This window comes from Aquarana catesbeiana, linkage group LG03 (assembly GCF_042186555.1).
Source record: "Aquarana catesbeiana isolate 2022-GZ linkage group LG03, ASM4218655v1, whole genome shotgun sequence".
Taxonomy (NCBI): Eukaryota; Metazoa; Chordata; class Amphibia; order Anura; family Ranidae; genus Aquarana; species Aquarana catesbeiana.
In genome coordinates this window covers 78,659,754-78,684,630 of record NC_133326.1, presented here as the reverse complement: position 1 = coordinate 78,684,630, position 24,877 = coordinate 78,659,754, and the positions used below count along the sequence as shown (strand labels likewise).

At 39.9% G+C, this 24,877-nt stretch overlaps 1 protein-coding gene across 8 annotated transcripts in view; it reads left to right on the top strand.

The window, feature by feature from the left end:
* MYO5A (myosin VA) overlaps nt 1-24,877 on the top strand; it is a 290,881-nt gene that overhangs the window by 45,823 nt on the left and 220,181 nt on the right. For 2 of the 8 annotated variants that reach the window (XM_073618732.1, XM_073618726.1), the window contains exon 1: nt 5,700-5,839. The exons of 1 other annotated variant lie outside the window; for it this stretch is intronic. In XM_073618732.1, the coding sequence (XP_073474833.1) occupies nt 5,807-5,839 (33 nt within the window). In that variant the 5' untranslated portion in view covers nt 5,700-5,806. Of the gene's footprint in view, nt 1-5,698; nt 5,840-24,877 lie in introns of those variants that run through there. 5 more of the 8 variants (XM_073618731.1, XM_073618734.1, XM_073618727.1 and 2 more) reach the window with 4 other exon arrangements.

Genomic DNA, 24,877 nt, shown 5'->3' with positions numbered 1-24,877 from the left:
TGCTCAGGTGCCCCTATAGCAAGCTGTTTGCTCTGGGGGCACTTGGCAGGAGGGTGAATCCAAAAGCACCGGCAGTGGACCCAAGAAGAAGAGGATCGGGGCTGCTCTGTGCAAAATCATTGCACAGAGTAGTTAAGTATAACATGTTTGTTATTTTAAAAAAACAAAAAGAACTTGACTTTAATATCACTTTAATATATGCAATGCATGAGAGAACTGCAGGCCTTTAAAAATGAAATGAGGGTCAGATAATGTGGACATGCTACATTTTTGGCTGGGGATATGCTGCAGAAGATAATACAAAACTGGGAACATGTTACATGAGGCTAGTAGAGATCAGTGCTATTTCCCTAATCAATGTTCCCACTGAAGACTACCGAAGTCTGAGGGTGCACATCATATAGCCATTTGTGATGCCATCTGACCCCTCCAATGCCTGGGTTGCAGGTGTCCAGAGACGTAGTCTCATCTACTGGCGGACTGATAAGCCTTTTTGTTGTATGCTCGTTTGAGTATGATTACTGCTGTTACAGTTTTTTTTAATAAATGTTATCATTGGTAATGCACAAGGTCGGTGCAACCTCCTTTCCTCTTTTTATGCACATCATATACCAAAGGGCGGCAAGTTGGGCACCAGGGGGCTACAGGCTTGTTACTCAGCAGTGACATTGCTAATAGCCACACCCCCCACCCCCTGCAACATTTTTTCATTTTGTTGTAGTACAAGCAGGTACAGCCTACATGAGAGTGGCAACTCTTCTCTGAATCTAGGAGGAGTTCAGCAACTCCTTCACAGGAAGCTGCATGAAGTGGACTACACTGGCAGGATCCATAGGTAACAAGGAAAGCAGGGGCAGGTTGGACCTCATACCTACAGTTAGGCAGGCCATACACGATGCAAAACAGTGGTTGCAGGAAAGAAATTTGCATGATTCCCCCATCAACACAGACAGTGCTAACAGGGAAATCCCTCCTGCCAAGCCACTGTCTTCTCCCGGCGGGGCGGCCGGGAAAGCCATTCCCGCCGGGAGAAGACCGTGATTATCGCTAGCGGCTGTAGCAGCCGTTTGCGCAAATCAGACACGAATCTGGCAGGCTGGTTGTAGCCAAGTTGATAAATCGATCAACTTGGTACATTCAGCCTGCCCATCAATGGTTCGAATCGTGGCCGGTTCCTGCTGAACCAGCTGAGATTTGAACTGTGTATGGCCGGCCTTAGAAAGCATTTGGAAACCGGGACAGTGTATTACATATACAGCACTTTTTCTTAAAGGGACAGAGCTAGAAAAAAATTATAACAATAGATCTTTAAAGCTTGACTCCGTGTTTACTGTGCCTTTTTAAATAGTTAATTTAAGCCAAGCTGGCCCAAACAAACGATTTCCTTCACCAACAGGTGTTCTTTTGCTGTATAAACCGTATGCAGCATCAGCTATATACAGCGTTGCTCAACCAGCTTCCTCTGATTGGCTGGGTCGGAGATCATGCCATCATTCAGCTCTCCACAGGCAAAAAAAATAACATTTCTGAAGTTCAGCTTTAAGGCAGGGATGCAGCATGATATCCAGGCATCTAGCATTATCGGACGGAGCCCAAAAATGGTAGCTTCCATATTTATCTCATGAATGTTTTCCTGACTAAGCACTGACTATAGATTTGTGCTGAGATAAAAAATCAATAAAAAAATCAATGAATCCTTCAGCCTGAAAAAATTACTAAATTAACCACCAGCTGTTTCGTCCTTAGGACGGGATACCTGCCCTATTCTAGCAAGGAACTATATGTGAAAATAAAACTGAATGAGACAAAAAAAGAGAAATTAACCTGGCGTTCCCGGGACAATTTCTCTTTTTTTGTCCCATTCAGTTTTATTGTGCTGAGATAACACACACTACTGTGCAAAAGTCTTAGGCAGGTGTGAAAAAGTCTTTAAATTAAGAATTTGCTTTCAGAAATAGAAGTGTAAATAGTTTATTTTTTTATCAATTAACAAAATGGAAAGTAAATTAACATAAGAGAAATCCAAACATCTTGGAGAACTAACCACAGATCTCCTGTCGATGTAGGCTGCCTCAAATTTTTCTGTCTCTTCATGTAATCCCAGACAGACTCAATCATGTTGAGATCAGGGCTCTGTGGGGGCCGAATCATCACTTCCAGGGCTCCTTGTACTTCTTTACACTGAAGATAGATCTTAAAGAAAAAACCCTCCTCTCCCATATTTGGAATGCTTTTTTTGGAGGGGGGGGGAGCAGGTACCTGATTTTGACAGGTACCCGCTCCCACTTCTAGTTGATCCGAGCAGAAGTTAACCCCCCCCCCCTTCCCGCACAGCCTGTTGGGATATGTCACAGGTCCTAGGAAACTGTGGAATCATTCATGGGCACGGCTCGCGCACATGCAGTTGGCAGCTGGCTGTCCACAGTTAAGATGCCAGCACCTGGACCCCGAGACTGGCAAAGAGCTGGGTCGGGTGAAGCCATCGCTTGATCCTGGGACAGATAAGTGTGTGTTTTTTAAATATCAGCAGCTACAGTATTTGTAGCTGTTGATTTTTTACATTTATGTTTACAGGATGTAGATATTCTTTAACCACTTCCCACCCAGCCTATAGCAGATTGACGGCCGGGCGGTAGTTCAGTAATCCTGACTGGGCGTCATATGACGTCCAGCAGGATAACATGCAGGCGCGTACCCACAGGGGCACGCAGCTCAGCAATCACTAGTGCGGCATGTCAGTCTGACACACTACATCTCAGATCGTGGTAAGGAGCCTTTGATAGAGGCTTCTTACCACGTGATCAGATGTGACCAATCACAGCTGATCATCGTGTGAACCAGGAAGTTCCTGTAAATGGCATGCCTCGGTTCACGCTGACAGGGAGAGCCGATCGGCGGCTCTCCCTGTCAGAGGGGGGAGTCTGTTCTGATAATCAGCACATTGATTATCAGCACAGCCCCATCAGATGTGCCCAGCAGCTGCCAATCAGTGCCCCCTCAAAGTCTCTCAGTGCCAATCAAAGTGCCAGTTAGTGCCCACCACAGTGTCAATTAGATCCCACCACAGTGCCAATCAGTGCCCAGCATCAACAGCTGTCAGTACGACATCATCAGTGCTGCCCATCATTGCCACCTATCAGTGCCCATCAGTGCTGCATATCAGTGCCGCCTATCGGTGCCCATCAATTCTACATATCAGTGCCCGTCAGTGCCACCTCATCAGTGCTCGTCAGTGAAGGAGAAAACAAAATTTTATGACAGCAACTAAGGAAAATTTTTTTGCTCTTTTTTTTAGTTTGTTTAGCAAAAATTAAAACCCCAGAGGTGATCAAATACCACCAAAATAAAGCTCTATTTGTGGTAAGAAAGTGACAAAAATTTAGTTTAGGTACTGTGTTTCATGACCGTGCAATTGTCATTCAAAGTGCGACTGCGCTAAAAGCTGAAAATTGTCCTGGGCAGGAGGGGGCGAAAGTGCCTGGTATTGAAGTGGTAATGACATTGGCCGTATGTTTGGGGTCGTTGTCCTGCTGCAGAATAATTTTGGGGCCAATCACACGCCTCCCTGATGGTATGGCATGATGGATAAGTATCTATCTGCCTTTATTTCTCAGCACTGAGGACATCATTGATCCTGACCAAATCTTAAACTCCATTTGCAGAAATGCAGCCCCAAACGTGCACAAAATCTCCCCTATTCTTCACTATTTCCTGCAGGCACCCATTATTGTATCGCTCTCCAGCCCTTCGCTAACAAACTGCCTCCTGCTACAGCCAATTAGTTCACGTTTTGACTCATTAATTCAGAGCAACTGCTGCCATTTTTCTGCACCCCAGTCCCTATGTTGTTATGCATAGTTGGGTTGCTTAGCCTTGTTTCCAAATCTTATGCACGAAACATAGGAACTGGGGTGCAGAAAAATGGATCTGTGGTTAGTTCTCCAAGATGTTTGGAACAGCCTAACTGCCGATTTCCTTCAAAAACTGTGTGCCTAATACCAATGTCTGCAAGCATTCTTCATTCACAGCATTTTTCACACCCGCCTAAAACTTTTCCACAGTAATAAAATATATATATATATATATATATATATATATATATATATATATATACATTATATTAGAGCTGCAAGATTAATCGTTAAGAATCATCGCAATTTTTTTTTTTTTTTTCCCCTTGCGATCTTGACAAAGTATTTCCTGATTCTTTCTACGAATTCTCTCTGCTCTGCTGAAGCCGACAGCCATCAAAAGAAAGGGAGAAAAAAAACGGGCAGTCTGCCAAGAATCACAACATTCTCTATCAGTGGAACTTAAGTATAAACATTGTAAACTATTTGTCCTTTAGATCAAAGGAATACAATTTGGTGTGTAAATAAGGGAAGTTTAACCACTTAAACACTAAACCTTTTCTGACATTTGTTGGTTTCAAGTTAAAATCATTTTTTTTGCTAGACAATTACTTGGAACATTTTTTTTTTTTTTTTTTTAGTAGAGACCCTAGAGAATAAAATGGTGGTTGTTGCAATATTTTATGTCACACTGTATTTGCGCAGCAGTCTTTCAAATGCAATTTTTTGGGAAAAAAATTACACTTTAATGAATAAAAAAAAACAAAAAACTAACCAGTAAAGGTAGCCCAAATTTTTTTTGTATATTGTGAAAGATTTTACACCGTGAGAATCGTGATCTTTTTTTTCTAAGCAAAAAAAAAAATCAAGATCCTCATTTTGGCCAGAATCGTGCAGTGTATATGTGTGTATGTGTGATATATATATATATATATATATATATATATATATATATATATATATATATATATATATCTATCTATGTATGTATGTATGTATATATATATATATATATATATATATATATATATATATATATATATATATATATATATATATATATAAATTCTGAACACATGTATATGACATCAAAGTAACAATAAATATAATACATTTACACCAGTTCTTATGCTTATTTTCACGCATATTTTAAAATAATCCATATAGATTCCCAGAAAAGACAATCACTTCCAATTGCATACATGCTTTTTGAACCCATTAGTATTTTTGCATCCCACGATAATGGCATGGATGACACTTACCTAAGCATATAGCAAGCTGGGTATAACTGTTGGCTAAGTGATGACGTCTTGTAGAAAATGTGTTTTTCTTCAGACTGTGTATTATCATTGCAAGCCAATCCATCATTCAGGGAGCCCGTTCACTCTTCATGAGCATGTCTGTTGAAAAAAGAAAACCCCAATAACCTGTACAAAAACGTATCTCTGATTTAATTTGACAATTCTCCTACCACATAGTATTTTTTTTTGTGTGTCTTTTTGACCAATGGCAGGTCTGCTGGATGGACAGAGAGTTATATTAAGGTCTGTCACAATGTTTGTCAGTTGATGCAGGGTTATGTAAATTTTCGTATTTTTGTGCATGAGAATGATGTGCTAATAGACATTACTACTGATTTTTTTAGGCCAAGGGTTTTGATTATCACAAGACCACATATTTATATTGCGTTCAGCATAACACAATTGGCCCTTTGACTTTCGGATCCATACTGGTGTGTGTTGCAGGAAATGGGCACAATGAGTGAATTCACAGCCTGGGAATGTCATGTCACAAGTCCATGTTTGTGATTTCCATGGGTTCTTAGTTCAGTCTCTGGGAGCAGATGATCCAGCTTGGTCAGTCTTGGGAGGGATGTCTGCCTCTCATTAATTCTGGCGCTGCATCACCCAATATGAATGCATTAGATTCTTTATCCTAGAAATTTCTATTGAATAATGGAGAACTTTTTAGATTATGCCTATGTGAAAGTAAGTATCTGCCATTTACCTTCTGCATATTTCCCATTGTTATGGGTATAGTCTCCATATATTTCACATTGCAGGGTGATATTGTGCTTAATTTGCAAGTAAAACCAATTAATTATATTAATAATTTTTAGAACCATTACAATACAGTGGGTTAAAAATGCAATGGATATATTGTGGAGGTATTGGCAAAGGTTCTAGGGCCAACTTCATGGTCCTAGTTGTGGTAGGGTGAAGGCCCATGGTGTCGGTAGATAGGAAAGAGTAGTAGTAGTAGTAGTAGTAGTAGTTAAGCTGACCATACCCCTGTAAAATATAGTTTGAAAATTTTCATTTTGAGAACGTTTGATTTTCTAATGGTTAATGAGGTCAAATTGATAAACGTTTTTGACCATAGTGTTGAGAAAATTAAAACGAGCAAATTTTCTTGAACACATGAATTCCAATTGCAAATGTGATTTTCATTTGGGAAAACTTGTACATATTGTAATGTGCTAGTGCTTGGCATAAAACAAAACTGTTTAATAGGTCTGGATGAAATTTTAATGGCTTTCAAACAAAATTTGTTGATTCAATGATGGCAAGATAGAATGCTCTGACAAAAGATTTTTCATAATTTCTGCATAAACCTAACAATATTCTACTGGTTTGTGGCCAGCTTTAGGAACTAGTTAAATATTTAATGTCATTCTGGGAGATATTTATTTGCTAATTTCCTTATCTGTGGGGATATGTATCAGATGTGTTTAATCTGGGTCTTGTGGTTTAATGGGGCCACGAGGAGAGCTTATTTCTATTACTGTGATCTGCAAGTGTGTATAATTTTTAGATACGTACAGCCTGCTGGTATTATTGGGTTTATATTTTCAACTAGGGGCTTAGCGTTAATGGTTTTATATTTCTTTTCCACCAACAGCTTGGTGTTCTGTTATCTCACGCTAAGAGATGCATGTGGGTGTCAGGGGATAAACTCATAGTCTCAAGTGTTTGCTTAGGTTCTTTTGAACACCAGGAGCCTGGTAACAGAGCAGAAGATGCATACATAGCATTTTAGATGTGTATAAATGACATACAAAATTTTATTTAGGTTATAATGCCTGCTGTTATTAGTTCAGAGGAAACTATAGGAGCTGCAGAGGTGCAGCTGTCTACAGATCCTGAATGTTGCATAGCTTAGGAATAGCTGCTACTACTCTTACCATTGATTTCTAAAAGTAGAGGTGATTTTTTTTTTTTGGCCCATGCAGCATAAAATAGCCCCTTTTAAACGCCATGTATGTTCTGTCCTCACATTTTTTTAGTTCAAAGAGTTTATTGAAATGGAAATTAATACAAATCAATTGGGCATTCATATTCATTTTAACACATAGTCCGGTCCAGAATAATGTAGGCAATAATTTGGATACTTAGAATAGAGATGTCAAATTTCAGGAAATTTTCAAGCCATGAGAAAAAAAAAATATTTTTGTGTGTGTTTTTTTTTTTTTTTTTTGGGGGGAGGGGGGGGGAATTGAAAAAACAAATTTAGTGTGGAGTAGTTTTGCTAATTGAAAGTCATTTTGTTAAACTGGACAAACCAATTCACTGACCAGTCTATAGGTAAACATTATGCTGTGATGGTGGAGAACATTAATAGGAATCATTTAAAGGTTATGAAGATAAACTCATTTGTTAGACATATTTTCTCCTCTTACCTGTCAGCTAAGGTCTGAAAGGACTGTTACCTACTTTATCCCAACAATCACCCAACTGTAGGAGGTACAAGATTGAGCCCACAAGCAGACTAAACTGGAGCCTTTTCCCCTGCCCCGCGATGGCAGAAATGCATATTTCTCTTGTTTGAGATGTACAGTGTTACTTCAATTGTATTCCAGGATTTGCTTGTCTTCAGCTGAGAAAACTTGCAATAATTTTAAGACTTTACATAAAGTCTCTGAAATCTTTCATTTAAGGTCTTTGTTATATAGTTTGAAAACAATGTCATAGATACAATATACTATTTATCATAGTATAAGAACATATTCCACATTCTTTTTTTTTTTTCCCAAAAAATGGCTTTGGGAAAAAAAAAACTGAAAAAATCCTGTTTTTAAAACAACTTTACCAAAACTAACATTTTGTATTCCTCCTCATTGATTATTGAATTTTTCTACACGAGCATTGATGCTGTTGTGATTTATGACAGTCCATTAAACATGCATGCAGCCGGAGCAATGTATCATCCCTATCACATCCCTTTTGAAACTCACAGCTTCCACTTTTAGAAGATGACCTTTCATTATGATACTTCCCTGTAATGTATGAGGATAACAAGGTTATAGGAAGTGAAATCTGTCACGGGCAGTTTTGAGTGTATACAGGCCTTAGCTAATTTTATTTCTAGCAGTTTAATGATGGCTGCTTTGGTAAGCCGTGTCTACTTATCTTTTAATAGGATTCTGCATGGTTTGATGCTAAATTCTAGTATTTGTGTCATTGATCCCACTGGGTTATCTTTTTTTTTTTTTTTTTTTTTAACAAAGTTTTTATTGAACAAATCAGCAGTACAAAACACATGCCAACAGGCATCGAACAATTAGCACGACAACATCATTGACAATGATATTTGACCCTTTTGGGGGGGGGTCAACACCGATGCCGCGTACACACGGTCAGACTTTCCGACAACAAAATCCTGAATTTATTTTCGACAGATGTTGGCTCAAACTTGTCTTGCATACATACGGTCACACAAATGTCGGAAATTCCGAACGTCAAGAACGTGGTGACGTACAACACGTACGACGAGCCGAGAAAAATTAAGTTCAATACCACCGGTACGGCTCTTCTGCTTGATTCCGAGCATGCGTGGAATTTTGTGCGTCGGAATTGTGTACACATGATCGGAATTTCCAACAACGGATTTTGTTGTCGGAAAATTTGAGATCCAGCTCTCAAATTTTTTGTTGTCAGAAATTCCGACAACAAATGTCCGTTGGAGCCTACACACGGTCGGAATTTCCAACAACAAGCTCACATCAAACATTTGTTGGCGGAAATTCCGACCGTGTGTACGCGGCATTAGACATACACCAAGCAATATATAGTTCCAACAATTGGAAACCCAAAAAGAGGTGTGTCGTTTCAAAAAAATGTTAGTCAACACGCTTTACTCCCTATAGCTAGCATGTATAAATTTGAGGAGAGAAGATAAAGGGAGGGGAAGGGGGGGTGAGGAAAGAAATAAGGTGAAGGGGAAAAGGCTGAGGAGAAGGGAAGGGTTAAGAGAGCTGAAGAATAGGAAACCCAGGTTGCGTACACACCATCTTAAAAGCATTTACCGTAACAATGCCCAAATGTCCTTGGTCATTGTCTGGTCTCATACGTAATTCTATATAGGGGTAGGACTGAGTTAACTGTTGGTAGCCGAGAGGTGCGGGTAGGGGGGTTCCACAGATTTCCATCTCAAAATAATTTCTCTTCTTGCATAAAATAGAGTAAAGGTTAGGCAGAGCTTAATATATCTATCTCCCTCTATGTCCTCCAAGTGACCCAGTAGTAGAACAAGAGGGTCTAGAGGTACGTTTGTGTCACAGACATCACTCAGAGTTGTAGCCACCGCTTCCCAGTAAGGGCAGAGTTTGAGACAGGACCAGACCATATGCCAAAAAATGCCAGTCTCAAGGTTAGTGCACCCTGGATTTACCTGAAGGTATATATGGGACAGTTTCTGTGGGTATAATATGCCCTATAGAGGAACTTTAGTTCTGGCTCTGGAAACTGAGCCCCTATGGCATGCCGTAATTGCCAATATCATAAATTCGAAGGATCTAGGCACTGAGTATAAGTGCCTCATTTTCTAAAAGGGCATACGTTTACTATCCACCATTACGTGTTTCAGAGTAGTGATTCCCCTTTTGGCCCTAAGTGAAGGGTTCGGGATAGTATATAGGTGAGGAAGGAGATGATTGCCCCATAGAGGGGTATGCAAGGAGACATGAAGAGGCTTCCTGTATATTTCTGTACCGTAGTGCCAAACCCTTATTGTAGTTTTCATAGGAACCGTCACTAACGGATGAGCTCTAGCACCCTGGAACACCAGATTACTCGAGGCTGCATGTGAGCCCAGTATAACCGCCTCCAGCTGCACAGTTGGGTTTTGTTTGGGCTGGGAGAAATACGAGAGCATCATGACAAGGGCGGCCGCCCGCCCGCCCAGTAATAAAGTTAGAAATTCTGAAGCCCCAGACCCCCCACTGGGTTGTCTTTAGTATTGGGTTCTGTAAAATGGAGAGCTGTTGGCAGAGTTGACTATTTTCTCATACTAGACACGGCTTTTGTTTTCTTTGGGGCCTAATTCTAGTGGAATAAATCTGTAACAGCCACTGCGTGAACTTGGGTAGTGGTGGTCAACTTAGTAAATATAGGGTGCCTCTAGTCCAGAGGGCCATGTGATGGTTTTGTAAATTTGCTATTATTTAAAAAGATGGTATTTAAAATGTAGGGATGACCAAAACAGGGTATTTTGCATTTTGGACAGTTTACTGTCATGGTGTTACAGTTTAAATTTTCAAATTTCATCCAGAGTATCCAACATATTTATTTGAACCTTGAAATTTAGTTATTGATCTATTGCTTTATTTAATTAATCATTTTTATCTTATTAAAATTATTATATTACTCATTTTTTTTCTCTTTTTTTTTAATTTTTAACGTGAAGAGGACATCTGGATAATCTAGTGCCCCTTGTGCTCTGCTGCTGCAGGTGGTGGAAAGTCAGAGCTATATCACTTCTGCTCTGTTTAAACCGGGAAGCTGGTGTCATAGAACGGTTTGTGGTATCACTGAGGATATCATGGCACTCTCCCTTTAAACAAGATGCTGAAGTGTTATGTTGAACTGTGCTGCTTTGGAGTGCTCTAGTGCAGTGCTCTGTAACAAGCCTAGGAGATGATCAGTACACCCCTTTGGCATAGTGCTGGACCACGGCTGTCATTGGCCGTTGGTGGTTCAAGCACTAAAATCCACTGGAGTTGCTAGGACTCAGTGTGCAACCCACGGTGGTACACACCCAAGTCCGATTCTAAAGTCCATGTGGAGAAAAAGTGAGCACCGAGTTACATGAAGGGTTACCAGAAATGTAAAGGAACATTGTGTGAGGTCAGAACTATCTTGGTGTATTAATCTAAATTCAACATATTCCCCTGGCATCTTGGATTTTCACCATGTCCACTACTAGAATGAAGTGTGTGTGTTTTATTTTTATGTGTTTGTTTTTCCATATTTGCATCAGTCTTTCCAAAAATATATATTTGCTATTGGTTAATTGGTGCCTGACCAAATTGTACCTGCATATATTAGAGCAGTGGTCTCCAAACTGCCTGGGAACCAGATGCGGCCTCTTTTTTGCTTTTATCTGGCCCTTGGGGTACTATTTCATCCACCGATGCCAACAATGGGGCATAATTCCCCCCACTGACCCCAGTGCAGGGGTACAATTCCTCCCAATTAATATATGTACAATAATGAGGCCAAATTTCTCCCAATGACACCAACAATAGGGCACAATTCCTCCCAATGACCCCAACATTGGGGCACAGTTTCTCCCACTGACACCAAAGATGGGGCATTGTTTTTTCCCACTGACTTCGGGAACTTTTCTACACCCAGTGGCCATAGTCTGCCCCCCCAAAAGTTTCAAGGACAGTGAACTTTCTAAACAAAAATGGCCCTTTTTGTTTAGAAAGTTTGGAGTCCCCTGTATTAGCTCATAATGTATATGCTTGCAAGGCTGTAGTAATAGGGACATTTAGATCCTCTGGACAGGGGGATGTAAACTCTGTTGAGCACTGCATTTTGTTATTGCATAAATATGGGAAAACAAAGAAACTAGTCTAGAAAATGTAAATTTTTTTGTTTAAATGTTTTTTTAATTTATTTTAAATAGTTTAAAGATCGGTATCCAAAGAACAGATTTGTACATACATTAAAAACTCGTACTTGCCACCAAAAAAAAATATAAAAAGGTGTATGCCCTAATAAGTCCACATTCTGTTTTCATAATAGGTCACCTTACTCCCCTTAAAAGAGAGAAAGGGGGACAGTAGGAAGGGTGGAGATCCTCTAAATTGGAATACATAAAATATTTGTCACCTGGTCCTGCCACATACTCCCCATATCTTCTCTTACTCCCCCCTTTCCCTTCCTCCCACTGTTTTCCCAACCTCCACCTATTACTTGTGTTGTGAAATTACAGACCATCTCAATGTGATAACAATATAAATTATATTGTTATTTATTATTAAAAAAGGGGTGAATTTTGTACAAGTCTAAATATTCTCCATCCCCCTTACCTCCACCCAGACCCCAAATGGGCATTGTACATTTAGTGAAGAAATTTTCAAATGTTTATACTGTTGTGGAGCATAGCTTGGTAACCCCAACATGTAACAACACCTTCATAACTTGTACCTTTGATGTCATCACCGATGACTCATAAAAATTGTATATCATAGACTGAACTCATTGTTTTTCGGTATGTTTGCAATGTATTGGAATTGCTCGAGTAAGCATGTATTTTTTTAACAGCCCTTTCAAAGGGTGAGAACTTGGAATCTCCTTTTTAGGAGAAACACAAAGACTTGGTGGTGCGAAAAGAAATTCATATCTCTGTTGCATTATTTTTTAGACGTATTCAAGCTGGCAAGGGATATGATGACTGTAGAGTGTGTATTCTGCTTTAACACATAGAGATTGCTTTTTACCCTCTTGAGATGCACACCATAAATTATTTATGTTCACTTTTTAAAGTGAGTGACCATAAAGACCCTAGTAAAATGATTAAACGCCCCCTCTTAATTGTATTGGTTGTATGACCACAGACTAAAACAGGCTATACACTTGTAGATTTTCAAATGAAAATTTGTTTGAAAATTCTCAGTACATTCGACAGCTTTCCAAATGTTGTTTGAAGGTAGTTCAAATTTTTTTTTGCTTTTAACATTGAGTTTTGGAATGAATGACGTTTATCAAATGAATTCACTGTTCAAAATTTGTTCATCTGAGAAAATGTTTCCATCCTGATCATTTGAATTTTCTTAGCACTGCGGTCAAAAACTAACATCAGTTTTGACCCCACTATTGACTACAAAATTGAATGAACATTCCTGATATGAAAAATGTTACAAAAATCAAATTAAAAATCTACTAATGTATAGCCAGCTTTAGCTGCCTTTTAGGAAGGCCACTCACCTCCATCTTTGCATCTCAATGGTAACCACTAAATACTAACTGCAATTGAGAATTTGTTGCAGCCCAAATACCCTAAAGCACTTTGAGATGGAGCATGCTGTCCTAACAAACCATGACTACACCATGGGGTCAGAACTGTTCAAATTCAATTTGGATTGCTCTGGTAGGATCTGTATAGTTGGACGTCAGTGAATGTCATATCAAAGGATGTAAAACTAATATGTGGCTTATTTTGCAGTCCGTCTTGGTAATTTATGAAAAATGCAATGTATTCTATACATACAGTTGTGCTCATAAGTTTACATACCCTGGCAGAATTTATGATTTCTTGGCCATTTTTCAGCAAAAACTTTTCTTTCACTCATGGTTAGTGTTTGGCTGAAGCCACTTATTATCAATGAACTGTGTTTACTCTTTTTAAATCATAATCACAACAGAAACTAGCCAAATGACCCTGATCAAAAGTTTACATACCCTGGTGATTTTGTCCTGATAACATGCACACGAGTTGACACAAAGGGGTTTAAATGGCTATTAAAGGTAACCATCCTCACCTGTGATCTGTTTACTTATAATTAGTGTGTGTGTGTGTATAAAAGGTAAATGAGTTTCTGGACTCCTGACAGACCCTTGCATCTTTCATCCAGTGCTGCACTGAGGTTTCTGGATTCTGAGTCCTGGGGAAAGCAAAATAATTGTCAAAGGATCTGCGGGAAAAAGGTAGTTGTACTGTATAAAACAGGAAAGGGATATACAAAGATATCCAAGGAATTGAGAATGCCAATCAGCAGTGTTCAAACTCTAATCAAGAAGTGGAAAATTAGGGGTTCTGTTGAAACCAAACCATGGTCAGGTAGACCAACTAGAATTTCAGCCACAACTGCTAGGAAAATTGTTTGGGATGCAACCCCCAAATAACTTCAGTTAAAATACAGGAGTCCCTGAAATCATGTGGTGTGGCTGTTTTAAGATGCACAATAAAGAGGCACTTGAAGAAAGATGGGCTTCATGGTCGAGTCGCTAGAAGAAAGCCATTACTACACAAATGCCACAAAGTATCCCGCTTACACAATGTCAAACAGCACAGACAAGCCTCAAACCTTCTGGACCAAAGTCATTTGGAGTAATGAGACCAAAATTGAGCTTTTTGGCCACAACCATAAACGCTACATTTGGAGAGGAGTCAAGAAGGCCTATGATGAAAGGTACACCATTCCTACTGTGAAACACAGAGGTGGATCACTGATGTTTTGGGGATGTGTGCGCTACAAAAGCACAGGAAATTTGGTCAAAATTGATGGCAAGATGAATGCAGTATGTTATCAAAAAATACTGGAGGAACATTTGCTTTCATCAGCCAGGAAGCTGCGCATGGGACATACTTGGACATTCCAACATGACAATGATCCAAAAAACAAGGCCAAGTCAACCTGTCATTGGCTACAACAGAATAAAGTGAAGGTTCTGGAGTGGCCATCTCAGTCTCCTGACCTCAGTATCATTGAGCCTCTCTGGGGAGATCTCAAACGTGCAGTTCATGCAAGACAGCCCAAGAATTTACAGGAACTGGAGGCTTTTTGCCAAGAGGAATGGGCAGCTTTACCATCTGAGAAGATAAAGAGCTTCATCCACAAATACCACAAAAGACTTTTGCGGTTAAAGGGGACAATACACAGTATTAAGAACTGGGGTATGTAAACTTTTCATCAGGGTCATTTGGGTAGTTTCTGTTGTGATTATGATTTAAAAAGAGTAAACAGTTGACTGATAATAAATGGCTTCAGCCAAACATTAACCATAAGTGAAAGAAAAGTTTTTGTGTCATCATTCATATTCTCAGAAAAATGGGCAAGAAATCATTAATTCTGCCAGGGTATGTAAACTTTCGAAGCACAACTGTACATACCAAATAACCCATGTCCTTGTTTGTAAAAGTGTGAGAGGGTGGACAGTTTCTTCCTTTATTCGCTCACAATCACATTAAAGCAGAGTGAGCTCCAGCCCCCCCCCCCCCTCCAAAAATTAAAAGTCAGCAGCTACAAATACTGTAGCTGCTGACTTCTAGGCTGTATTCACACCTGAGCGTAGCTTTTCAGGCAGAAAATCGCGCGATTTTACCGAGATTTTTGCGGCATTTTTACCGCGATTTCGCAGCTTTTTTTACCGCGATTTGCTGCAATTTTGTGCAGGGCAAAAGGTCACCAATGTAAAAAGCAGAAAATCGCCCAAATCTGCCTAAAAAGAAGGTTTCAGAACTTGTTTGAGCTTCAGGCGTTTTTTAGCCTTTGGCTTCAGGCGTTTTGTAGTCGAGATGTGAACCATCTCCATAGAGAATAATTGATTTTTTCCCCTCCAGCGTTTTGTAGCTTCAGGCTTCAAGCTACAAAACGCTCAGATGTGAATGGGGCCTTAATATTAGGACTCTTACATGTCCAGGAATCCTGCGATGTGGGCACCTCAGCCGTTTTTTCCATTGGCTCTCGGGTGCTGTCGCCGCCATTCCTCGCAAGGGAAATCGGCAGTGAAGCCTTGCCTCATCACAGCCGGGTCCCTACTGTGCATGTGTGAAGCGCTTTCCGAATGGCCCGGCGGCAGTGGAAGGAGGAGGTCTCCCGGAAGTGGGGACGAGTACCTGTCAAAAACAGGTACCTGCTCCCCCCCTGAAAAGGTGCCAAATGTGGCAGTGTAGGGGGTGAGGAAGCAAACATGCGGAGCTTCCCCTTTTGCGTGATGCTCCGCTTTAATGGGTCATTATCATTGTTTGGGGCAACACAAGTTAATTCAGTCATAAACAAAGTCTGTCCTATTATTTTTTTTATTTATTTATTTTTTTTTTAGGTATTCTTTCATGCTAATGTATACCTCTGTGTTGAAGTTGTCGCTAAACTCTGGTTTAAAAAATAATTTTTATTCAAATATGTATTTTTATCTCAAACTTGTATTTTCTGTTGGTGTCAGGCTTCCCCATATTGCAATATGGGGAACAACCAATAAGTAGTTAGATGTGTATAGATTATGCATCAATGCAGTGCATGTTATCTCAGCTTGCAGAGCTTGGATTCATTGTATGAGTTTACAAAAAATGTAAATATTGCAAAATATACAGCCTCATGCTATATAACTAAGCTCCATTTCATGCTGAATAAACTAAATTATTATGTATCTTAAATAGAAAACTATCTTTTAGATAGATTTATGCTCCAAAAGCAGTTTATTAAAATAAATTTGATAAAAATAAAAAAAATCTGATTTAAATAAAAATCTCATTTAAATTAATTCATGATAAATCATTGATTTTTATCCACCCTGTTTATATCTGACAGGTAATGCTCTGCCGTAGCATACACTGACACTCTGTGAGGGAGGAGAGGGAGGCACACACAACAGCTATGCCCGCCCCCCCCTCTGCTGCCCATTCAGAGAAGCCTTTGTCATTTGTGAATGAGTTCACATAATACAAAGGCTTCTGTGATTGGACTGGAGGATGGGCAGGCATAGCAGCTGCACTGATTCTAATGTTAAAGATGCTTAGACCTGAAGCATCAGTGTTGGGCTCCTGATACAGCTATAGCTGTCTTTCGGGAGTGCACTAAAACTGTCAGATAACAATAATTCTAGGAGATGTGATGCAGCTTCTTGGACTTAACTCTTACTGTGCCTTCAATTTTTACAAAGGAGCTAAATTCCTGAAATTTTGCTTCAGGGCACCTTCACACTGAGGCGCTGGGGTGTCGGCGGTAAAGCGCCGCTATTTTTAGCGGCGCTTTACCATCTGCTAGCGGCTAAAGGCACCCGCAAAGCGCTGCTCATTGATTTCAATGGGCAGGGGAGCTTTAGGAGAGGTGTATACACCACTACTGAAGCGCCTCAAAGATGCTGCTTGCAAGACTTTTAGCATCCTGCCAACACACCGCTCCAGTGTGAAAGCACTCAGGCTTTCACACTGGAGTGACAGGAGAGGCACTTTACATACACTTTACAGGCGCTATTTTTGAGCGCTATAGCGCCTGTAAAGCGGCTCAGTGTGAAGGTAGCCTAAAAGTGACTCTAAACATAAACAATTTCTTTTCTTTAAAATAACAAATATGTTGTACTTGCTTGCTCTGTGCAATAGTTTTGCATATAGCATCCCAGATCCTCTTCTAATTGTGTACCCCGACGGCGCTCCTCCCCCCACCGGGTGCCCAGCCAATGCCCAGTCCGCATGCCAATGCATTAAAGTAAAGAACCTTCTAGCTTTAGAACCACTTTAAGTTTTTATTTGCATCGGGGCCAGCATGAATCGCAAGATGCAAAGCTAATTTAACCAGCACTGCTAGAAACTATGCAGTTCAAAGGTGGCTGTATTATTCCCCCAGGCAACCGGCGGCCTTTTAATGGGTCATACCAACAATACAGTTTACCAGCTGTCTTGCCTTGTCTTTATATTAGAACAAAACATGGCTAAACAAATGTTGGCTGCTTGGAAACTATAAGGTTTGGTCAGTTGAATTACATCTTTTTGGTTTAAATGTTTTCACATTGAATATGATGGATGTAAGATTCCTTTTCTTACCTTCAGATCATTTAAAGTGATATAATATAAAAGATATTAAAGCCTTGTATAAAATGTTTGGGGGTTCCAAGTTTTTTCCATTTTTTTTTTTTTAAACATACCCTCCACCCTTGCCATACCATACATGCAAACGCACACATAGGTCTGGCACGCATATGTAAACAGTGATTGGACTACTTGTCCCCTCCGCTCCCCTAGGACCTCCGCTCTCTAGCTCCCTTGTTACCTCCTCTCATGCCCGCCTTCAGGACTTCTCCAGAGCCTTTCCTATCCTCTGGAACTCCCTGACCCAGTATGTCCGATCAGCCCCTACCCTGTCCACCTTTAGGAGATCCCTGAAAACTCATTTATTCAGGGAAGCCTATCCCACATCCACATAACAACAATTGTCCCCGAGCCACCCCCATCAAATCATTCTCTGCAGCTATTACCTTTTGTACCACCACCCCCTCCCTTTAGAATGTAAGCTCTATGAGCAGGGCCCTCCTGTTCCTTCTGTATTGAACTGTACTATAATTGTGTTGTCCCCCCTATACATTGTAAAGCGCTGCGTAAACTGTTGGCGCTATATAAATCGTGTATAATAATAATAATAATGTACAAGCACTTAGCATCACATCAGGGAAAATAGGCAGAGTAGTGATAACCCATACATTTGAAAATTGCACATCATATCCCATGCATAACCCACCGGCATTGGCTACCAGATCAGTTAACAGGTTTCCCTGTGTGTCATATAATAAAAGAAAAACAGAACAAAATATATATTTTTTTTTAAAAAAAACAAACATGTGTCATGCTTGCCTGCTCTGTGTAGTGGTTTTACACAGAGCAGCCCTGATCTTCCTCTTCTCGGGTCCCATGCCAGCGCTCCTGGCCCTTCTCTCCTGCCAGGTGCCCCCACAACAAACAGCTTACTCTGGGGGCACCCAAGCAGGCACGCTCCTGACCCACGGCTCTGTATGTCCATTCACACGTGGAGCCGTGGCTCGTCCCTGCCTCCTCTGCCTCCGGATTGACTCACTGGCTGTGATTGAGTGCGAGTTCCCGGGGAGGCAAGGCTCTCGTGGACATCGCTGGATCGAGATGGGGCTCAGGTAAGTATTAGGGGGGGTTGCTGCATACAGAAGGTTTTTTTTACTTTCATGCATAGAATGCATGAAGGTAAAAAACCTTGTGCCTTTAAAACCACTTTAAGACCGTTACGACTTTGTCATATGTCAGAGCTAGAGTCTCTGGTGGATGAGTCTTCCCGTAGAAGTGCTGGACAGTTTGAAAGCAGAACTAAAGTATAAATACTGAGTGCAGGCAGGTTCTTTATTGAACAGGAGACATGCAGCGTCTCGCAGTCACATGTTATTATTATTATACACGATTTATATAGCGCCAACAGTTTACGCAGCGCTTTACAATGTAAAGGGGGACAGCACAATTACAGTACAATACAGAAGCGACAGGAGGGCCCTGCTCATAGAGCTTACATTCTAAAGGGAGGGGGTGGTGGTACAAAAGGTAATAGATGCTGGGAATGATTTGATGGGAGTGGCTCGGGGACAGTTGTTAGGTGGGTGTGGGATAGGCTTCACTGAATAAGTGACTTTTCAGGGATCTCCTAAAGGTGGACAGGTTAAGGGCTGATCAGCTATACCGGGGCAGGGAGATCCAGAGGATAGGAGAGGCTCTGGAGAAGTCCTGAAGGCGAGCATGAGAGGAGGTAACAAGGGAGCTAGAGAGCGGAGGTCCTAGGGGAGCGGAGGGGACAAGTAGTCCAATCACTGTTTACATATGCGTGCCAGACCTATGTGTGCGTTTGCATGTATGGTATGGCAAGGGTGGAGGGTATGTTTAAAAAAAAAAAAATGGAAAAAACTTGGAACCCCCAAACATTTTATATATATTTTCAAAAGCAGAGACCCTATAGAATAAAGTGGCAGGTTTGGACATTTTTTTGTCACGCGGTATTTGAGCAGCAGTTTTTCAAACACAATTTTTGGGAAAAGTACACCTTTTGAAAGTTTAATGCAAAAAAACACAATACATAACCTATTTTTTTTGTAAAAGATGATGTAACGCAGAGTAAACAGATACCAAACATGTCACGCTTTAAAATTGCAGCAGCAACAAATGACGTACATTTTACTATCCATCAGCGACACTTAAAAAGCCTTTATAGGTTACCACTTTATATCTACAGAGGGAATTACTGCCCATGATCTGACATTTGCAGTGATACCTTACATGTGTGGGACGATTGCTGTTTGCGTGTGCACAAGACCAACACATGCATTCACCTTTGCATTCGCCTTTTGATTACAATTTTTAAAAATAAACTATTAATTTATTTTTTTGTTTTATTGATAAATTTTAGCATACAGACAGAAGTAAATGGCTGCGCTGCATAAAGACATAGAAAGGCAGCACACAAATGTCAAAATTAGGTAAAAAAGTAAAATAACAACCAGTTATACAATTCACATTTATGCCACAATATTAATTTATTTTTATTTATTTTTTATTTTTACACTGTTGCTTTTTTTTTTATCACTTTTATTGCCTTCACAAGGAATGTAAACATCCTTGTGACAGCAATAGGCACTTGACAGGTACTCTTTATGGAGGGATCTGTGGCCAATAAGACCCCAAATCCCTCCTTTGCACTTGAAAGCACTCCAAATGCCAAGATCTGCATTTTTGAATACTTTAGATTTTCAGAAACATGGCGCCGTTGACAGCCAGGTAACCCGGTAGTGATGTGATGTCATCCCTTCCGGGTTACCATAGCGGAAACTCGATCAAAGCCGATTCCGAGAGAGCCGTGGATGGCCAACCACTTAAAGTCAAATGATGTACCAGGTAGGTGATTTGGCGACAAGTGGTTAATTTTTTTTTTCATTTAACTTTATTGCTATCACTAGGGGCCTTTGGATTACTTCTACAAGAAAGCTGGTTGCTGGCTAGAAAGATAAAAAAAAACAATACAAAGATCTTGGTTGCAGCTGCAGCCATGATCTTGGTATTAACCACCAGCTGACAGGACATTTTAATGTGTGTGTCAGTCGGCAAGTGTAAATAGTGCACTTGGTGCCAATAATAGTATCATGTGTCCGCGCACACAGCGTATGAATGGGCACTTAGCAGCGGCCCCTGGTGTGCAGTTAGCAACAGCCAACCTGCGCCTGCACATGGGTGCTCATACAGAAGCACCATCTTCCATATTGGTTTGACCTTCCTGACAACAATTTAGGACTTTTCAATGCCACATTGAACTATCTCAAAAATTTGTATTGCACGTCTGAATACGAATAAATATTTGAATCGTTTTTTAATCATCTGGTATCTGACAATATTAAAACTATTAGAAAGTCAGAGTTATAATTTTACCAATGTTCACCACAAACTTAGTGAAATAAAAAAGGAAGATCCACTGAACTAGTAATAAATTGAGCGTAATTGTTATGCAGTGGATATAAAAAGTCTACACACCCCTTTTAAAATGTCAGGTTTCTTTGATGTAAAAAAAAAGAGACAAAGATAAATCATGTCAGAATTTTTTCCACCTTTAATGCGACCTTTAAACTGTACAACTCAGTTAAACAAACTGAAACGTTTTAGGTGGAGGGAAGTAAAAATAAAAAAATAAAATAAAATGGTTGCATAAGTGTGCACACCCTTAAACTAATACTTTGTTGAAGCACCTTTTGATTTTATTACAGTACTCAGTCTTTTTGGGTATGAGTCTTATCAGCATGGCACATCTTGGCTTGGCAATATTTGCCCACTCTTCTTTGCAAAAACACTCCAAATCTGTCAGATTGTGAGGACATCTCCTGTGCACAGCCCTCTTCAGATCACCCAACAGATTTTCAATGGGATTCAGGTCTGGGCTCTGGCTGGGCCATTCCAAAACTTTAATCTTCTTCTGGTGAAGTCATTCCTTTGTTGATTTGGATGTATGCTTTGGGTCGTTGTCATTCTGAAAGATGAAGTTCCTCTTCATGTTCAGCTTTCTAGCAGAAGCCTGAAGGTTGTGTGCCAGTGTTGACTGGTATTTGGAACTGTTCATAATTCCCTCTACCTTGACTAGGTGATGTGCAGTGTTGTTTTTGCACCAAACATATTTTTTGGAATTATGGCCAAAAAGTTCAACCTTGGTTTCATCAGACCATAACACATTTTCCCACATGCTTTTGGGAAACTTCAGATGTGTTTTTGCAAAATTTAGCCGGGCTTAGATGTTTTTCTTCATAAGAAAAGGCTTCTGTCCTGCTACTCTACCCCATAGCCCAGACATATGAAGAATACGGGAGATTGTTGTCACATGTACCACACCGCCAGGACTTGCCAGATATTCCTGCAGCTCCCTCTTGGCAGCCTCCCTGACAAGTTTTCTTCTCGTCTTTTCATCAATTTTGGAGGGACGTCCAGTTCTTGGTAATGTCACTGTTGTGCCATATTTTCTCCACTTGATAATGACTGTCTCCATGGTATATCTAATGCCTTGGAAAATTATTTTGTACCCTTCTCCTGACTGATACCTTTTAACAATGAGATCCCCCTGATGCTTTGGAACCTGTCTGCAGACCATGGCTTTTGCTGTAGGATGCGACTAAGAAATTGTCAGGAAAGACCTACTAGAACAGTTGAACTTTATTTGTGGTTAATCAGAAGAATGTTAATGATGGCACGTGTGTACTGACTCCTATTTAACATGAGTTTGAATGTGATTGCTTAATTGAACACAGCTACATCCTCCCCAGTTATAAGAGGGTGTGCACACTTATGCAACCACATTATTTTTTTTTTTACCCCCCCAAGATTTCAGCTTGTTGTTCAATTGAGTTGTACAATTTATAGGTCACATTAAGGGTGGAAAAATTTCTGAAATGATTTATCTTTGTCTCATTTTTTTACATCACAGAAACCTGACATTTTAACAGAGGTGTGTAGACTTTTTTTTATATCCACTCTATACTGTAGATTGCTTTTTATGTGTATTGATGTCATAACTTGACGGGGAAAATCTATTGCAGTCACATGGGCGACTCAGCATGTGAATCATTGTATGCGGCAGGAGGAATGTGAACTTCAAGGGAACACGTGGATCAGTGTTGTGTGTTCCAAGAATGATTTGATCAAACATAACGTTGTTCAACAGTCGCGTTGTGTTTTCACACCAGTCAAATCTTCCTTGAAGATAAAGTCAATAGAAGAAGGCATTTTTGGGTGTGTTAGTGCTTGTGTTTGAGATTTTTTTTCTTTAAAAACACAACCAGTCCAGTTGGTAATCCCAATGAATTAATAAAAGGGAGGCAGGTCCTACTTCTATGGTTTGCTCCTGTAGCCTCCAACTACCTACATACAAAGATTGGTAAGTACCAAAAATAAACCAAAATGTCCACTAAAAAAACAAAAATGTAATCCATTGCAGATTTGTTATTCCCTGGAGTGGTGGCTGCATTCTTTTTTAATTCTTCAAGCTTTTGCTTTATCTTTACCGGGAAATCCTACAAATAACATACTTCTTGTCCTTGGGTGGCTACGTCACTCCACCATTGTATCTATGGAGGGAGCCATGGTTGATACCATAGGCTGCACTTGTGATAAGGACTACAAGTCCTTATACAATATCTTCATCTCCATTATGTGGTGGGCAAGGGCAATGGGTGGTTAAAGTATGATTAAAGGCAAAACTTATTTTTTTTCAGTTTTGGATAGAATGGAGAGGGATTAGAACACCTGTCAGTTTTTATTGCTGTCTGTGTCCCCCTTAGGGAGATTCATCCTCTATTTGTCATGGTTACGATTATCATTGAAAGTGAAAGTAAAAGAAAATCCCAAATTTTGGAGTAGTCCCCAGAAAGGTAATAGAGGGAAAATCTTCCAATGAGAACACTAGTTCTGGTGACTTGGGGGTCCCAAAGAGATTCCCTTTGAGGGGATTTCCTCTCACTGCCTGTTTTGGCTATGGGACAGGAAGTGAAGGTAAATCTCCCCAATGGTACACATATGGCAAAAATAAAACTTTTTAGGGTTTATAACCCTTCCTTACTCTATCAAAAAGGAAAAAAAAAAACTTTTTCCCTATAGTTCTGCTTTAACAGATAATAGCTAGGAAAAAAGATAAACTTTGCAACTCCTAGGAAGGGACAATTATGTGGCATCTCTGGCAAGATCGAGTATTTTCTGTATTTGCTGAAAATGTTCTTAGCTTCAAATAAAAGAAAACGAATGCAGCAACCACAACCAAAGGACTGTATTACATTTTTGTTCCCGGCTTTAGCTATCTTTTAATGGTACAGGTATTCCTAGAACTATGGCAAAACAAATAATAAAATACATTTTGTGAATGAATATCAAAAAAGAGATCATATAAATATACTGTTTTGGTAAGCACACGGCCAAATACCAACCTAGTTAGAAACGTGATAACATTAACACTTTACCAGCCTAGGTGCAAGCTTTCCCTGCTGATTATCAGATTGTACAGTAATTACTCAGATATTAAATAATTTACTGATTACTGTTGATATGTCATACTGGTGGAGCGTTCCTTATCTAATGTTCATACAGTAGTTGGTTTAAAAGTGGACCTGACCTAAATGTTTCCTAGGGTAACAGTTCCGATGTTCTGGTATCTGCGAGAACCTCAACTTCTGCCAAAGTTTTTTTTTTTTTTTTTTTTTTTTTTTTTTTTTCTTCAGCGAAGTATTTTTAGGGACTATGTTTTCAACTTTTCAGTTCAAGTCTATCCCAATAAGCATTCACATCATTGTGGCTATTTTTTCCTTATTTGGTTCGGGAGAAAAAAAAAAAAAAAAAAAAATTTCGAAAAGAGATTTCTAGAAGAGACATCTCCAATAGAGAAAGGAAAAGAAAAGGAAATAAAGTGGAAACATAGTCCCTTCCCCCGTGATCCGCCTATACCTGCCCTCCCCCTACCCCCCCCTCATTACACCCGTGAGACCCTACCCATTCCCGGCTCCAGCTCCTCCTCCAGTAGCTCATGTGCAAGTTCGAGTCGATATACTATTCCAAGTTTAGCAAAATACTTCCTGGGTAGTTTTTTTTTTTTTTTTTTTTTTTTTTTTTTTTTATAGCCTTTAGCCTTTATATTCCCCACAATTCTGCCGCTTGAAGTGAATACCTAAAATTCTCCCAGTCCTTCCATATCTCCTCGTAGGTTTTCATCTCGGTTCCTTCGCTATACTTCAAGTATTCAAGATTAAAAATCTCGTTTATCTTGCCTAGCCACTCCC